The 17,781-nt window shown below is 56.2% G+C and overlaps 1 protein-coding gene across 1 annotated transcript in view; it reads right to left on the bottom strand.

The window, feature by feature from the left end:
* The window catches only part of SSC5D (scavenger receptor cysteine rich family member with 5 domains), a 22,264-nt gene that overhangs the window by 1,557 nt on the left and 2,926 nt on the right, over window positions 1–17,781 (bottom strand). The window contains exons 7-15 of the mRNA XM_040251889.1: window positions 16,021–16,338; window positions 15,592–15,768; window positions 15,049–15,366; window positions 12,464–13,042; window positions 12,068–12,382; window positions 11,778–11,945; window positions 7,026–7,181; window positions 324–846; window positions 15–251 (exon numbers count right to left, since the gene is read on the bottom strand). Coding sequence (XP_040107823.1) covers window positions 15–251; window positions 324–846; window positions 7,026–7,181; window positions 11,778–11,945; window positions 12,068–12,382; window positions 12,464–13,042; window positions 15,049–15,366; window positions 15,592–15,768; window positions 16,021–16,338 — 2,791 coding nt within the window. The remainder of the gene's footprint in view (window positions 1–14; window positions 252–323; window positions 847–7,025; window positions 7,182–11,777; window positions 11,946–12,067; window positions 12,383–12,463; window positions 13,043–15,048; window positions 15,367–15,591; window positions 15,769–16,020; window positions 16,339–17,781) is intronic.

Raw genomic sequence — 17,781 nt, 5'->3', positions numbered from 1 at the left:
TGGTGGAGTACGGGGCCGTGGTGGGGTGAGAGGTCGCTGCGGGGTGAGAGGTCATGGTGGAGTACGGGGCCGTGGTGGGGTGAGAGGTCGCTGCGGGGTGAGAGGTCATGGTGGAGTACGGGGCCGTGGTGGGGTGAGAGGTCGCTGCGGGGTGAGAGGTCATGGTGGAGTACGGGGCCGTGGTGGGGTGAGAGGTCGCTGCGGGGTGAGAGGTCATGGTGGAGTACGGGGCCGTGGTGGGGTGAGAGGTCGCTGCGGGGTGAGAGGTCATGGTGGAGTACAGGACCGTGGTGGGGTGAGAGGTCGCTACGGGGTGAGAGGTCATGGTGGAGTACGGGGCGGTGGTGGGGTGAGGCCCTGTGGAGCGGTCTGGGGAACTGGAAGGTTCTGGAACTGCGCTGGGCTGTGGAGACGTGCCCCGGCCTGGGGCTCTGTCCGGCTCCGGGGTCAGCCCTGAGGTAGGGGAGAGGTGGGTCGCCGCCGCCGGCGCAGAGGGGTCTGAGGTGAGCTCCTTGGGCGCGGAGGGCGGTGGGGTAGGCGAAAGCCCAGAGGTCGGCGCGGGGGCCGCGGAGGCGTCAGGGGAGGGCCCGGTAAGGCCGGGGCTCGTCGAGGTGCGGTGGGCGCTCCCCCGAGAGGCCGCGGCCGGGCTGGGTGGCACCGCGGAGGTCCCGTCAGGGGTCTCCTCCGGCGTTGAGGCCGCCGTGCGGATGAGCGGCGGTGCGGAGGCGGTCAGTGGAGGGTCGGCTGGCCCCGGCGCGGCGGAGGAGGGTGGGGAAGGGGCGGCGGGCGCAGTCCTGGCCGTCGTGGGCCGCAGTCGACGCTCTGGCCACCGCCTCCTCGGGGAGCCTGGCGGAGGAAAGACAGATGGCCGAGGTCAGGCCGCCCCGCCCACCGCGCGGCGCGCCCCCCCCCCCACACGGTGCGACCAATGGGGAGGCACGGAGCCTCGTGACGTCACGGGTCGCCGGCAGACTTCACCCGGCCCTAGTGCCCCACCTCCTCGCATGCTCCGATGTCTCCAAGCGCCACCTGGCGTCCTCCCCTCTGGAGGATGCGGGGATGGGCGCGCGGAGAGAGGGGGACGCGGAGGGGTAACCTGGGATGCAGGATGGTGGCGGGGGTGTGTGTGCAGGTGATGTGGGAGGATGCGGGAGGGAGCCAGGGGAATGCGGGCCGGGGATGTGGGATGCAAGAGGGGGCGGAAGGGCAGAGATGGGGTGAAGGGAGATAAAAGAGGCAGAGGGCGTGGGAGCTGCTAGAAGAATGTAGGAGGGGTCGGAATCAAGTAATCAAGACTAGTATCTTCTTGCCCTATTTTTAAACAATCAAAATTAATGCGAAAGATGCACAATTAACAAAAAGTCAAAATTTTAATTCAAGTCAGGATCCGGCCTACCTCACTGGAGTCCCCCCTAAAATTGGCTGTCAGATCCTGGTGAGGTAGGTCGGATCCGACTTAAGTTAAAATTTTATTTACTTCATCGTGGATTGTTTTTGCATTCGTTTCTATTTTTTTAACCTATGGTATTAAGATTTTATCTTCATTACAAAATGCTTGGAATGTCCCCAAATTTTAGGCCTTAACAAAGGTGAAACCTTCCCCTCTTCCAGGCCCTGCTTCCAGATAAATGTGATTTTTAAACTTTTTTGACAGATGAGGAAAATCAGGCCAAGAGGGCAAGTAATGTGCCCGAGGTCACACACTGACACAGTTTGAAGGTTACAAGGACAAGGTCTGAGCCCGAGTCCTTTGCATCCAGAGTCTGGGCCAGTAAGTTATCACTTTCTCAGCAGTGGGAATGTTCTGTGCTGGCCAGTATGGTAGCCGCTGGTCACCTGTGGCTTCTGAGCACTTGAAATGTGGTTCAATTAAGGAACCAAATGTTTCCTTTTTCAATTTTTGACATTTTTATTTTGGCTGCACTGGGTCTTCGTTGCTTTGTGTGGACTTCTCTTGGGGAGCACAGGCTCCAGGGCACCTGGGCTTCAGAACGTGTGGTACTCGGGCTCTAGAGCGCTGACTTCCATATTTGTTGAGCACAGGCTTAGTTGCTCTGCGTTGTGTGGGATCTTTCCAGACCAGGGATCAAACCCATGTCCCCTGCATTAGCAGGTGAATTCTCATCCACTACGTCATAAGGGAAGTTCTCAACTTGTTTTCTGTTTTACTTTGAATGGATTTCTTTTTGTAAATTTTTTTAAACAACAAAAAAGTATGGAATACTTCACAAATTAGCATGTCATCCTTGCACAAGTTTAGTATATGTGCTGCGGAAGCAAGCACTGTAAGTTTTTTTTTAATTAAAATACAGTTGATTTACAATGTTACATTAGTTTCAGGTGTACAGCAAAGTGATTCAGTCATTCATAAATATATATATATATCTTCTTTTTTGGATTATTTTCTTGTATAGTGTTTGCCGCTCAGTCATGTCCAACTCTGAGACCTCATGGACTGTACCCTGCAGGCCTCCTCTGTCCATGGAATTCTCCAGCCAAGAATACTGGAGTGGGTAGCCATTCACTTCTCCAGGGGATCTTCCTGACCCAGGGATCAAACCTGGGTCTCCTGCATTGCAGGCAAATTCTTTATAGACCGAGTCACCAGGGAAGCCCAGATTTTCTCATGTAGGTTATTACAAAACAGTGAGTACAGCTTCATGTGCTAAACAGTGGGTCCTTCCTTTTTCAGGTTTTTTGTTAATTAAACAGCCACCTGTGTTGGTAGCTGCCATATTGAACAGCACAGCCTGACTGACTCCCACTTTTCTGCAGGGTCCCTGAGATGCATCATGTCCCCGTGCAGGGTCAGAGAACAGTTAAGTAAAGGATTTAAACCCCAGATCCTCTGCTTCCTAGCTGGGTTCAGTTCAGTTCAGTTCAGTTGCCCAGTCGTGTCCGACTCTTTGCGACCCCATGAATCGCAGCACGCCAGGCCTCCCTGTCCATCACCAACTCCCGGAGTTTACGCAAACTCATGTCCATCGCGTTGGTGATGCCATCCAACCATCTCATCCTCTGTCGTCCCCTTCTCCTCCTGCCCCCAACCCCTCCCAGCATCAGGGCTTTTTCCAATGAGTCAACTCGTCGCATGAGGTGGCCAAAGTACTAGAGTTTCAGCTTCAACATCAGTCCTTCCAATGAACACTCAGGAATGATCTCCTTTAGGATGGACTGGTTGGATCTCCTTGCAGTCTAAGGGACTCTCAAGAGTCTTCTCCAACACCACAGTTAAAGCATCAATTCTTCGGTGCTCAGCTTTCTTCACAGTCCAACTCTCACATCCATTCATGACCACAGGAAAAACCATAGCCTTGACTAGACAGACCTTTGTTGACAAAGTAGTCTCTGCTTTTCAATATGCTATCTAGGTTGTGAGAGGGTAACAGGCAGGAAGGCCAGGGGTCTCCAAATGGAGAAAATAGCCTGCAAGTGTCAGACATTTTTCTCTCTCTTAAGCGGCAGGAGGAAACAAACTAGCGATTTCTTTTTTTCCTTCTCTATACAAATTTAAAAGGTTTCTCCTAAAATTCTGTGTTGCCATAATGACACCTGGTTTCACCTGAAGTTAACCATTGCCTTTTTCTTATGGAAATGTTTATCTTAAGCTATGCTATTGTACTATGCATTTACCCCAAACTCTGTCTTCAAGTCGGTTCTGCCTTTTGGGCTCAGAACCTACTTGATAAACCAGTATGTTATACTCCGATATTGTTCCTCTAATCTGTGTAAATGACACTATTTGTATGGTGCTCTGCCCTTCTTCAAGTTAATCCTTTTATGGCCCAAGATAAACCACTTGGAGCCAAGATTATCCCAAAATACATCTTATGGGTGAGGGGCCTGGTGCCCTTCTAAGTTTTGAGACATTCCTTTCTTTCATTAACAAACTGCTGGTGACTGTATAACATCCAGCTAAAGACTAGCAGGGGGTACTCTTTCTGCCCCCTTCTGATGCCTATGTCAGAAGCTTCCTCTATCTCCTTTATACTTTAATAAAACTTTGTTACACAAAAGCTCTGAGCGATTAAGCCTCGTCTCTGGCCCCGGACTGAATTCTCCTCCAGGGGCCAAGAATCCCGGCGTAGTAATTCAACAACAACCTTTCAATTGGTCATAACTTTCCTTCCAAGGAGTAAGCATCTTTTAATTTCATGGCTGCAATCACCATCTGCAGTGGTTTTGGAGCCCAGAAAAATAAAGTCTGACACTGTTTCCCATCTATTTCCCATGAAGTGATAGGACCAGATGCCATGATCTTAGTTTTCTGAATGTTGAGCTTTAGGCCAACTTTTTCATTCTCCTTTTTCACTTTCATCAAAAAGTTCTTTAGTTCCTCTTTACTTTCTGCCATAAGGGTGGTGTCATCTGCATATCTGAGGTTATTGATATTTCTCCCAGCAATCTTGATTCCAGCTTGTGCTTCTTCCAGTCCAGCGTTTCTCATGATGTACTCTGCATATAAGTTAAATAAGCAGGTTGACAATATACAGCCTTGACGTACTCCTTTTCCTATTTGGAACCAGTCTGTTGTTCCATGTCCAGTTCTAACTGTTGCTTCCTGACCTGCATACAGGTGTCTCAAGAGGCAGGTCAGGTGGTCTGGTATTCCCATCTCTTTCAGAATTTTCCACAGTTTATTGTGATCCACACAGTCAAAGGCTTTGGCATAGTCAATGAAGCAGATATAGATGTTTTTCTGGAACTCTCTTGCTTTTTCTATGATTCAGCAGATGTTGGCAATTTGGTCTCTGGTTCCTCTGCCTTTTCTAAAACCAGCTTGAATATCTGGAAGTTCACGGTTCACGTATTGCTGAAGCCTGGCTTGGAGAATTTTGAGCATTATTTTACTAGCGTGTGAGATGAGTGCAGTTGTGTGGTACTTGGTAACCGTGGGCAAATGACTTAACTGCCTCGAATCTCCGTTTCTTCCCCTTCTGTAAACCATGGATGATCCATGTATCTCCCCTATAATCATGAGAGTTCAGCGAGACTGTGCGTGCACAGAGTGCTTACGCAATGCCAAGCAGGTAATAAGCATTCTCATCATTACTTATATTGCCACAGGCATTGATATCTGTGCCTCAGTTTCTCTCATCTGTGAAACGGGCACAATTATAACACCTACATCACTCATTAGTCCTTGTGTGGCTGCTACAAGGATTAACATATATAAATGTTAAAGACTAACACACATGAAGTGCACATAATAGTGCCTGACACACGGTATATTGCTCCATAAATGGTGACTGTTCCTAGTTATCATTTCAAGAATCTCAGCTTGGTTTGTGTGCACAGGGGCTCAGATACCTAGAGTGGTGTTGGCTTTTAATTTTTTAGACCCAAGGAACAGAGAGTTGAGCTAACCATACTCCCCTGTACATTGTCATCAATAGCTCCTGTATGTCTCCTCTCGTTTTTTCTCTTCTGTAGCCCCCATCTGCATTCCCCTCATGCTCTCCCACAGGCACCTCCAGTCTAATGTGCCTCATGTGTGGTCTTAAACAACATAGAATGCACAGATGTTTTCAAGTTAATACAAAAGTGTATGTGTATTTGGGGGTTTGTGCTTTTAATTTCTGCAAATAACATTCTGCTGGAAATCTCATTCTGTTTCTGAACTTCTCAGTGTTATGTCGTTAGTACCTATGCATGTTGCTGCGTATACAGCCTGCCACTGCTTTAGCTACTGCATAGAATCCATCAGGTGTAACCCTTTCTCTTCTTCCTTACCTTTCTCTTGGACACTTAACTTGCCTCCCCCACACATATTCCTTTGTAAACCTGGGAAAGAATTTCTCTGGATGCAAAGAGCTGACCCATTGGAAAAGACCCTGATGCTAGGAAAGATTGAAGGCAAGAGGAGAAAGGGGTGACAGAGGATGAGATGGTTGGATGGCATCACTGACTCAATGAACATCAGTTTGAGCAAATTCTGGGAGATAGTGAAGGACAGGGAGGCCTGGCATGCTGCAGTCCATGGGGTCACAAAGAGTCAGACATGACTTAGTGACTGAACAACAATAAACAGATCTAGGAGCAGGGTTGCTGGGTGGGTCATGTACAATCATATTTAATCTCACTAAACATCACTGCTGCTGCTACTGCTGCTAAGTCGCTTCAGTCGTGTCCGACTCTGTGCGACCCCACAGACAGCAGCCCACCAGGCTCCCCCGTCCCTGGGATTCTCCAGGCAAGAACACTGGAGTGGGTTGCCATTTCCTTCTCCAGTGCATGAAAGTGAAAAGTGAAAGTGAAGTCGCTCAGCTAGGTCCTTTTATTGAACTGCTCTATCCAGCGGGGATGCCTGTCTCCCCATGCCCACGCCTACAATGGGTATTATTGACTTTCCATTTTTTTCCCACGCTCGTCACTGTTGTCATTTGAATTTTCTGACCCGTTATGAGCGTGAGCATTTCCAGACATACTCGCTGGGCATTTGGGCTTCCTAGTCTGCAAACCACCCGTGTGCACCTTTCTCCCCATTCTCTTACAGGATTTCCTCTCATGCTTTTGTTGATGTGTCAGAGTGACTAACATGGTACAGGTCAGGGTTTCTCCACCTCGGCTCTGTCGAAATAAGGGGCTGGCTGGTTCTTTGTGGTGGGGGCCCTTGTGCACTGGAGGGTGTGTATTGGCAGCCTGGCCTTGACCCACCAGGGAGCACTACTCCCTTCTCCCAGCTGTGACAACCTGAAATGTCTTCACGTGTTGCCAGTTATCCCAGTTGAAGACCACGGGTGTCAATAACAACCCTTTGTTTCAGGATATATTCCTGCCTGGTCTTTCTAGGGTGGGAGCTGGGTCACCACTGGGAAATCTGCAGTCCACGTCTCCATTCTGTTGTTTAGCCGCTGAGTCGTGTCCAGCTCTTTATGACCCTGTGGACTCCCCACCAGGCTCCTCTGTCCATGGGATTTCCCAGGCAAGAATACTGGAGTGGGTTGCCATTCCCTTCTCCACCACCTCTCAACCCCACCCCACAAACACCCTGGACCACGCCCCACCCCCGCCACATGCCTCACCTGTGTCCCCACGGAGCCTGGGAGCTAGAGAGGGGTGGCCTGAGCTCCTGGTGGTGCCAGGGGGGCCAGGCGTGGCTGCAGTGGGTGTCTCCTTGGCCGGGACTCCTCCTGAAGGTGTGTCCCCCGTCCGGGAAGGCTTACGACAATCCTTGTCACCTTGAGAAATAATAGAGAGAACCGAGTAATCCCCATCTCTGTGTTCTGAGGCTTTCTTCCCAGGATGCCAGGTTTTAGGAGGACTCTATCGAGAAGAACACAAATAGGAACTGCTTTCCCTGTTAAAATGTCAGCCCACCAAGGGAAGGCATGCTCCCTGGGCCTATGTGTTCTCGAAATGTGTTCTAAGAAATGGCCGTATGCTCATTCGTGGTTCATTCATGTGTGATCGATTTGATTTTTTCATTAAAACATACACCGAGAAAAGGGGACGCACAGGGCTTCCCTGGTGGGAGTCTGCCCTGCAGCGCAGAGGACACCACGGCACAGGCGGCGCTGGCAGGCAGACTCTTCACCACGGAACCACCAGAGGAGCACCCGTCTCTCTCGACGCTATCCGGCTGCCCTCACAAGTGGGTGCAGATCCTCAGGCCCACCTTTATCCCAAATCCTTGCCGCTGAAAGACATGTTAATTTTTGGCAAGCTCATGGGGAGCTGGTGGGCAAAGAAGCTGCAGGTTCACTACAGATGACCAACCTGAAGCCCAGAGAGGGCAAGGAATTTTCCTAAGGTCACACAGCTAAGGAGCAACATTGGGCTTCAGATCCAGCAGGCCTACCTGGTTCTGAATGGAGACCTCTCTCCCTGTGGGAGCAGATAGAAATAAAGCCCGAGGCTGGCCTCACCCCTGGTCACTCCCCTTGCCTGGCTCACTCCACTCCAGCCAGGCTGTGGGCTCTTCTCTCAAGACCCCACCACAGGGCCTTGCACGTGCTGATCCCTCTGCCCGGAAAGCGCCTTTAGCTCCCTCTCCAGGCTCCCCATCACAGCTGACATCTTTACAATGGACCACAGCCCTCCCCCGCTGCTGCCACCCCCACCAAGCACTCCACTTCCGCCCCACCGACCTCACTGCGGTGTCTCGAACCAGCTGAGCACACTTCCATCTCATGGCCTTTGCATGTGCTTGCTGACTGCACTTACAGAACACTCTCCAACCAGGTATTTGCCTGGCTTTCCCCTTCTTTTTTTTCCTTTTCCTTTCATTTTATTTGAGTGCACTGCATGGCAGGTGGGATTTAAGTTGCCTAACCAGGGACTGAACCCTCACCCCCTGCATTGGCAGGGCCGAGTCTTAACCACTGGGCCAGCAGGGGAGTGCCCCCGACCTCTTGAGGCTGTCACTTGACTGGCATTTCCTTAGTAGGTCATCTCTTAACCATCCCATTTTAAAGGACAATTCTTCGCTCCCCCCGTTTCCCCTCCCTTGCTCTGTCCATCATGTTCCCAGGGGTTGGGACTCATGCCTGCCACACAGCAAACACCTGAGGCATGAACTAATGCCTGTGTCTTCAAACTCCATCGTCCAGGAAGCCTCAAATGTTGCTTCAAATGAAATGGAAAGAGAATTCAACCTTCATAAGCTTCCATCTTCATCTCCTGTGCAGTCTCTCTAGACCTACACGGTGATCTCACAACTGTTTGTTCATTCATTCATTCAACACAGATCCCGTGGAATACAGATTAATGCTCCCCAAAGTTGTCCAAGCTCTAACCCTCAGAACCTGTGAATATGTTACCTTTCATGGCAAAGACTTTGCAAACCGACTAAGGGCCCAGTCCTTGAAAGGAAGGGTTTATCCTATATTAACCCAAGGGAACCTGATCTAATCACATAAATCCTTATTCTTAGAGAATCTATCCCAGCCCTGGGCTTCCCTGGTAGCTTAGTGGTAAAGAATCTGCCTGCCAGTGCAGGAGACATGGGTTCAATCTCTAGGTCGGGAAGATCCCCTGGAGAAGGGAAGAGCTTAGTGGGCTATAGTCCATGGGGTCACAGAGTTGGACACGACCAACTAATACACACACAAATCCTCACTGTAGTGACAAAGATGTAAAGATTAAAAAAGGACCACAGAGATGCAACATTGCTGACTTTGAAGATGGAGGAAGGGGGTGTGCACCAAAGAATACGGGAGCCTCTAGAAGCTAGAAAAGGCACAGGAACAATCTTTCCCTTCAGCCTCAGAAAGAATACAGCCCTGCCATCTTTGATTTCAACTAGTGAGAGACCTCAGCGGGGCTTCTGACCTCTAGAACTGCAAAATAATAAGCTTGTGTCGTCTTAAGCCCCAAATGCGTGGTGGTCTTATGGCAACAATAGAAACTGACATAGCTAAACCTGAGATGATGTGTCCTCAATGGGCAATGCAATTATCTCAACTCCAGTCTTCGCTGCTCAGAGAAGCCCCTTCCTTGTGGGGTCTCCTGGTGGAAAGGATGCCATCTCCTCTGCAAGCTTTTTCCCACTGCTCTACTAGAAATAATCGCGGTGTCCCTGGGATTCTACAGCTGTTGTTCATTTACGGTAAATAACTCTAACAAGCAGTGCATTGCGGTTTTAAGTGATTTCACACACATTTTGCTCATTGAATTGGGACCTGAGGTCACCCAGCCCCTTGTTCTAATTCCAGTGGAGTCACAGCTGGAACCCTGGCAGCCAGACTCCAGAATTCACACTTGCAATGACTTCAGTAATTCCCCAGTCCAATGAGCAAACTGTGTGCGAAATCGTTTAAAATGGATCTCAGCCGCGGCTCCTGAGTTCAACTTTCCCGAGCTTCATTCCCCTCCCTCCCACTTGAAACGCAGGGGCAACACCAGGACCTATGAAAGTGTGAAAGTGTTAGTCGCTCAGTTGCGTTGGACTCTTTGTGACCCCATGGACTGTCGCCCACCAGGCTTCTCCACCCATGGGATTCAGGACTTATGTCACCCAGTTAATGGCATGTGTTCCTGGCACTGTCCTTGACTCTTTCCAGGGACCCTAGAGCTGCAGCTTTTTAATTTGCTTTTTTCGAAGTAAGGAATTGCAGCTCAATGAAGCGGAATCATTTTTTTCAAGGCCACCTTGCTAATAAGGACAGAATTTCTGTCGTTTCCACCTCTGCCCACCCAACCCTGCCCCTCTTCCCAGTACTAAGGTTGCACATGTGACCCCTGGGATTTCCATCGCGCAGTGCCCAGTTCCGTACTTATCTGTGCTCACGCACCCCCTCTCCCCAACCAGGAACAGGTAGGGTCTCAGAGGCCCGCGCACGGCCGCCCTCAGAGCTGCGCACGCCCAGCATCCGACCGTCTCCGCCGCGAGGGGGCGCGACGAGAAGGACCGGCGCCCGGCTACAGAGACCGAAGGCTCTGGAATCCTGGCCACACGGCACGGCACCTCTGGAAACCGAGCCCTAAGTCACGATTCGGATGCCCCCCCACCCCAAATCTCGGCGGCTCCAAGGCGTGCTACGTGCCCCAGCCCCATCCCTCCGGCGGAAGCACGACACCTAGGCAGAAGACAGACCCGGGTAGGGGTGGGGGACGGAAGGGAACTACAGCGCGCTTCACGCTTTTATAGCTGAGGAGTGGGCCAGCTGGCCAATCAGGAAGCGTACCGCGCTGTGACGTCACATGACGCTAGGCCATTGACGTCCCCCCGCCCGCCCCTCCAGCCGAGGCCCCGCCTCTCTCGCCGAGGCCCCGCCTCTCGCTCCCGCTCCCGCTCCCCCTCCCGCTCTCGACAGAGACTGGAGGGTGGGCAGTGAGAAATGGAAGAAAAGAGCCAGACGCCGGGGCGGGGATAAAAAGAAGTTGACCGAGGTGGGGGAGGGCGGAGAGAAACAGTAATGGTGGGAAATGAACTTGATAAGGAAAGAAAATGAAGAAGGTGACAAGAAAGAGACATGGTCGGTGAAAAAAAAAAAAGTGATCGAGATGCGGAGGGTGAGAAGTTGAAAAAAGAAGGTGAGAAAGAGGAGCAGAGAAGGATCAAGAGCGACTGAGCAGGCTGGAACAGAGATCTCTCTCTCTCTCTCACACGCACACACACACACACAGAAATGGGAACCATCTGAGTGGGTCAAGGCCCGAGTGTACACACACACACAGAAATAGGAACCATCTGAGCGGGTCAAGGCCCCAGCATACACACACACAGAAATGGGAACCATCTGAGCGGGTCAAGGCCCGAGTGTGACCAGGCCACAGGGAGACAGAGGCCATGGGGCAGCGGGGCTGGAGCTGTGGGGCTGGAGGCTGCCCCCACTGACCAGAGTAAGGGGTCAGGCTGGGGAAAGCCGTCGATGCGAAGGCCCCCGAGGCCGCCTCCGAGCCTCAGCCCCGCTCAGACCAGAGCATGGGTTCAAAGAACAGGCTTGAGGGGCTGGGGTGGGGCGGCAGCATGGTGACGGCATGTGCCTCCGTGTGGGGACTAGGGAACTTCTGCGGAGGCACTGCCTCCAGGGACACGGGCTTTGACATCAAGGCTGATTCCCAGAGGCCCCAGAAGATCTGCAGGACAGGGAGCAGGGCTCTGCCAAGCCTGGCTTGATTCTGAGACGCAGGGCGGGGCGGAGGAAGGGATCTCCTCTTCTAGGCTCTTGTAGTACAGTTACAGATGAGCCAAGGGAGGGGTAGTTCTTAGCGTCTTTGGAGCCGAGGAAAACCTGACTGCGGTCTCGGAGACCCGGGCCAGCTCATTCAGGAGGGTCTTTCAGGAAGCCCGGCAGGGAGACGCTCCTCCCCACCCCACGCCTGCCCCTCACCTGTGCTCGGAAGGCGCCTCGTTGCTGGGGCGGGGGCCCCGGGGCTCCCCGTGGCTTCCCGGGAGAGGGTGTGTCCGGGCACCCCTGCAGCGGTGGTCCCCTTGGCCAGGTCCTCCCCTGAGGTGGGGTCCCAGGTCCAGGGGGGATAGTCCTCCTCGTCTGCGTAGCCTGGGGAAGAAAGGGCGGAGGGGCGAGCCCCGACCCGTCTCAGGAGTCCTTGCCGCTGCTGCTCGGGCCGCGCCCCTCCGCCCCGTGCCCCGCCCCCTGCTCCGCGCCCCACCCCCCCTTACCAGTGCAGGTGAGCCCCACGTCCTCCTCGTGGTCGCAGTTGTGCTGTCCCCACGCCCGGGCTGGGCAGTCGCTCAGCGAGGATTCGCTGCCCTTGCAGCCCACGTCATCCAGCCAGATGGGCCCGGAGCCGGGGCCGTAGTGGGTTTTGCCCACTCGAGGCCGGACCCTCCCACAGCCCAGCTCCCAGCAGGCCACCATGCCGTCCCGCAGGTCCCAGCCGTCATCACAGACTGTCCCCCAGCGTCCGGCGTGCCACACTTCCAGCCGCCCAGCACACCGGTTGGGCCCGTCTGCCAGACGAACCCGGAACGGGCCTGCTGGTGGGAAGCTCGGATCAGGAGGGGTCAGAGGGGGTCTGGAGGGGCCAGCCTCAGCCTTCCTGTTCCTCTGCTCACCTGCTGCGCTGGCGGGGGTGGGGGCCGGGTCTGTGGATGACTCTGGAGAACCTTGGCCTGGGAGCTCAGCGGATGGCTCCATTGTGGCCTCGGAGGTCACTAATCGGGGGCCCTGGGTGGCCGGCGTCACCACGGTCTTAGAGGTCCGTTCCCGGGGGGCTCGAGAAGTCCGAGTTATGGTGGTGTGCGAAGTCAGCCTGCGGGGAGCCTGAGTGGTCAGCCTGGTGGTAAACTCGGAGGTGGGTCTTCGGGAGGCCCCCGTGGCCGGGGTGCTGGTGCTGGTGGTCCGTGAGGTCAGTTCGGGGGGACTCTGGGTGCCCGAGACCCTGGAGTGCTTAGTGGTTGGCATCGCCGGGGGCTGAGTCGTCGGTCTCTTTGCGTTCTTGGTCACCCACTTCTTGGTGCTTTTGGGCGTCTTCCCTGGGGCCTTGGTGGTGGTTTTCTCGGGGATGCTTGGGGTCCGCCTTGCAGAGGGCTTGGTGGCCAGCTCCCCGGGGAGCCAGGCCTCCGTGTCTCTGCCCAGGCCAGGGATCCAGCTCCAACTGAAGGGGTCTGAGATGGAGTCCAGGCCGGGGGTTCCTGGAGATGGGGGTGGGGGGTGCAGCAGGGGAGATGGCAGGCACTGTGAGGTTCCCAGCCAGGCCCCGCCTTCTTCTGTCACCCCCTGCAGACAGCCACCGAGTTCCCGAGCACTCAGCCTCATCACAGGTAGCATCTGAGCATCTCCTACTCGGTGGCCACCCCTGCCCCATCCTGCCTCTGAGCATTTGCGGTCCTGAGCTGCCTGCCCCCCTTCACCCCCTTACTCTGACCTGTCCTGTCTGCCCAGCTGCTGCCCGTCCCTCTGTACCTGCTGACTGGTCACCGCCCCACCAGGGTGGTACCAGGCCATTCCCCAGCTCAGAACCCTGCTGTGTCTCCCAGGGCCTTAGGGAGGAGAGGGAAAGAGGGAACATGCCCCAGCTGGAGGCTTCCAGCCTCCACGGCTCACCCGACATCTTTCTGGGCAGCACAGGGAAGGTGTTGGACGCTGTGGGTGATGCCGAGGGTGAGTGGTGCAGAACAAGGGTCAATCTGGCCCACAGAGGGGTCTGGCCCTTCGCACCCAGCTGCTGGAGGCAGGGGCACCCTCCCAGCCCTGGCAGCGTCCTGCCTGGTTGGAGCATGTTGCTTGCCTGGGGGCCTAGGACCAGCCAGGTCATCTCTGCTAACAGCGTGGCTCACGAGTGCTATGGGCCGCCAGCCCCATGGGGGGACCCAGCTCCTGAAAACACTCTGCCACCAGCTGGGAAAGCATCACGTGCGTGGTCGCGTGTCATTGCTGGTGTTGGGAGCGGAGCAGATTAAGTGATGTCTGCACCCCTCCCCTGGGAGAGGAGGGTTCATAAGTCTCTCCCGACCCTGCCCCAGCTGCCTCCTCCCTCATGATGTGAATCTGAGCCCTTCTGCTGCGGGAACCCCTGCTCCTGAGTCTGAGAGCTTCTCTGACCATTGTGAGTCTTTCTAGAAAACTGTGGAACCTGAGGGTGGTCTTGGGGAACCTTCCGAGTGACAACGTGTCACATGGGCTCGCGTCTCTGTCCCTCAGTGAGCCCCAGGCTTCTCGGAGGCCAGAGCCCTCACGTCCTGAGCCCCCTGTACCAGGCTCAGAGTCTGCCGCTGGATGAAACAATGGTGCGGGAGAGAACACAGGCCAAGGCTGACCTCGCTTCAGCGGGCCTCCGTCACACTGGCTTCTCGCCATCTCTCGGTGCCCCTGTGCCTGCTTCCTTTCATCTCAGGGAGGACAGAGCTCCCCTCCAGGAGGGAGACCCCGTGATTCTTGGTAGGAAGAAAAGGAAGAAGGACCCCAGCTGTGCCGCTTAGTTGCTGTGTGACCTTGGGCAAGTTACTCAGCCTCTCTGTGCTGCAGTATCATCACCAGGCTTCCCTGCTGATGGTGGAGAATCTGCCTGCAGTGCGGGAGACCTGGGTTCCATCCCTGGGTCGGGAAGATCCCCTGGAGGAGAGCATGGCAACCCGCTCCAGTTTCTTGCATGGAGAATCCCATGGATAGAGGAGCCTGGTGGGCTACAGTCCACGGGGTCACAAAGAGTTGGACACAACCAAGCAACTAACACTAACATCTCTATCAGTAAAACTGGTGTGTGTGCGTGCATGTATGTGTGTGTGTGTGTGTGTGTGCATGCACACACCCAGTCGCTCAGCTGTGTCTAAATGTTTGCAGCCCCATGGACTGCAGCCTGCCAGGCTCCTCTGTCCATGGGATTTCCCTGGCAAGTATACTGGAGCAGGTTGCCAATTCCTTCTCCAGGGGATCTTCCCGACCCAGGGATGGAATGGCATCTCCTGCATTGGCAGGCGGATTCTTTACCACTGCACCACCTGGGAAGCCCCTCACATGGGCATAATGTCCATCAGTTTGGACTTATCCTCAGGTGTGAACGGGCTCACATGTGTGAGAACAGCCCTCCTGGGGCAGGGGTTAGGAGGCAGGCTCTCAGTCAACGTTAGTGCCCATGTCAGTTCCCGTCCCCTCCTCCAGGAAGCCCTCTGGAAGCCAGCAGATGGCGAGGCCTCCTCACCCGCACAGGTGACTCCAACGTCCTCGTTGTGGGCACAGTTGTGCTTCCCCCAGGGAGCGGCAGGGCAGTCGGCCAGGGCAACCTCGGTCCCCGTGCACCTCACATCGTCCAGCCAGATGGGGCCGGCGCCCCAGCCGAAGCGGCCGGCGGTGGGGTCGGGCTGCCGTGGGCCCCCGCAGCCTAGCTCCCGGCAGACCACGGCCGCATCCCGCAGGTCCCAGCCATCGTCACACACGGTCCCCCAGCGTCCCGCGTGCCACACCTCCAGCCGGCCTGAGCACCTGCTAGGCCCCGCCACCAGGCGCAGCTGGGGGGACCCTGGGGTGGGGTGGAGGGGGACACAGATAATTCGAAGCAGGCCCTCCGCTGTCTCCCCTCTCTGCATTCACCCAGGAGGAGACCCCAGCTGGCCCAGACACTCTGTGTTCTCCTCCCTTCTGTCCTCTGAGCCGGGAGGGGCCCCTGGGGGGCTGTGGGAGGGGGAGGGCAGGAAAGCTACGCTCAGCCTCACACTTGGGGTTCAGGGGAGGACAGGGGGCTCACCGGCGTCCGGCCCAGGCTCCTGAAGGGCGGTCGGGGGGACAGGCGGAGCTGAGACACCGGGCGTCTGCGGGGCCTGGCTCGCCATGGAGGGCGGGGGCCTGGAAGCGGCCCCCCTGGGCCCCGAGCTGTTGCTGCCTGCCGCGGGGGCCGTGGGAGGGACATACCCGAGAGGCATACCTGGGGCGTGGGAGGGGAGAGGTGACCACCAGCCCCTGCTGTGTGGTGGGCAGCTCCCTGACCACCAGCCCAGGACCACCATAGTGGGGATTCACATGTGAGCATGAACGGTGTGGCGGGCCACCTGGACGGAAGGAGTGCGGACACCGGGGCGCGGGGAAGCTTCAGAAACACATAGCACCCCAGCTCTCGCCCCTCTGGGCAAAGCCCCCCAGGCCTCCCTCCCTGGCCTCTCCCCGGGGCCGCCCTCACCGTCACACACGGCCCCGGCGTCCTCCCGGTGGTGACAGTCGTGCTGACCCCAGGGCCGTGCCGGACAGAACCGCAAAGCCGTCTCGTTCCCCCGACAGCGGAGGTCATCCAGAAGGATGGGCCCCGCACCCTCCCCGAAGAAGGCGCCCCCAGGGGCGGCCAGCGCGCCCCCGCAGCCCAGCTCCCGGCAGGCCACAGCAGCGTCCCGCAGGTCCCAGCCGTCGTCACACACGGTGCCCCAGCGCCCGCCATGCCACACCTCCAGGCGGCCGGCACACCCGTGGGGGCCATCGGCCAGACGCAGCCGGGGGGCCGGACCTGGACGTGGAGAAGGGGGGAAAGCAGAGAGGAGGGAGACTGCAGTGGACGGGCAGGAACTGCAGCGGTGAGGATAGGGGAGCAGGCCTAGGCCGTGTGTGGGTCCTGCTTCACACCCAGCACAGGGCTGCAGAGCGGACCCTCCATCCTCACAAGTGAGGAAGAGGCTTTGACACGGACCATCTGGATGGACAGAGTGCAGGCACTGGGGGGGTACCCCAGGAAAATACACAAACCCCCAGTTCGCATCCCTCTGCTCCAGGCCCGAGTCACGCTGCAAGAGTCCAGCTCTGCTCTGTCCACTGCCCCATGCACATCCCTGCCTCCCTAGGGAGAGCCCAGGGCACACCTGCCAACGCCCACCCCCACCTCCCCAAGCAGGTCCCCAGGCCCCAGCTGCCTTCCTCAGGCCTGCAGAGCAGGGCTTCTCAGCCTCAGCTCCCCTGACACAGGCGCTGTCCTGAGCACCATACTATGTCCAGCTGAATCTCCCAGCTCCATTCCAGTCACCCCCCACCAAAAGGTCTGTAGACCCCGCACCTGTCACCCTAGCAGGGGTGCTGAGAGCTGGGGCAGAGGTTTGGGGGCATTTCTGTTAGGTGTTTGTGCGTGAGAGTGGGGCCAGCTCTGGGCAGTGAGGAGTCCATCTCCAACCCCCAGTCGGTGTCTAAAGCGGACAGACCAGAGAGGGTGCCACATCCCTGGCCTGCATGACCCAGCTGCATGTGCCAAGCTCCTGCAAGGTGCACCCCGAGGAGCAGAGATGGAGGTAAGACACCAAGCTCCCAGCCGCTCGATGGGGTTCGCAACTTCTCCCCGGAGCTTAACCGCCCTGGGGAGCCTGGGCTAACCTTCCAGGCTTCCGAGGCCACAGCTCAGCCTCCACGGTATGGCCCTCAGAGGGGTCAACCTCACGGCTGCAGGTCCCTTGGCCTGTGTCGCCCTGGTCTCCACCCCCAGCACACCCCACACGCCAGGCCCCCGCATCATCCCTCTGTGCTGCAGGGCCGAGGTCATGCTCCGGTGGAGCCTTGGCTCCATCTGTGGGTGGGGGTGCGGCTCGGAGCGGCTCTCAGCTTCCTCTCCCAGTTCCCACCCACTCCCTGAAGCATTTCCTGGCCCCTGCCTGGGTGGGTGGGTGGATATCTGCCTCCAGTAGGTCCTTGAACTTGCCCACCCTACACCTGTGCGCCGCCCCGCCCTTTGCCGGCTGTGTCCTCGTCCTGCAAGAGCGAAGACTCTCAGGTCGGGAGAGAGGTCTGGGTCACTGGCCGCATGCATGAGGCTGAATGAGTGTGGGTGTCGGGAGGAGGGAGGAGGGAGGGGGACAGGGCCAGGGGGAAAAATGGGGTGAGAGGGGAGAAAGGGGGAGGGGAAGGGAGCGAAGGAGGAGGAAGAGAGGGAAGAAGGAAGACAGGAAGGAGGGAAGGGGGCTGGGGAAAT

Source organism: Oryx dammah, unplaced genomic scaffold (assembly GCF_014754425.2).
Source record: "Oryx dammah isolate SB20612 unplaced genomic scaffold, SCBI_Odam_1.1 HiC_scaffold_13, whole genome shotgun sequence".
Lineage (NCBI taxonomy): Eukaryota > Metazoa > Chordata > Mammalia > Artiodactyla > Bovidae > Oryx > Oryx dammah.
The sequence above is the reverse complement of the archived record's forward strand: the minus strand, read 5'-3'. Positions and strand labels throughout refer to the sequence as shown.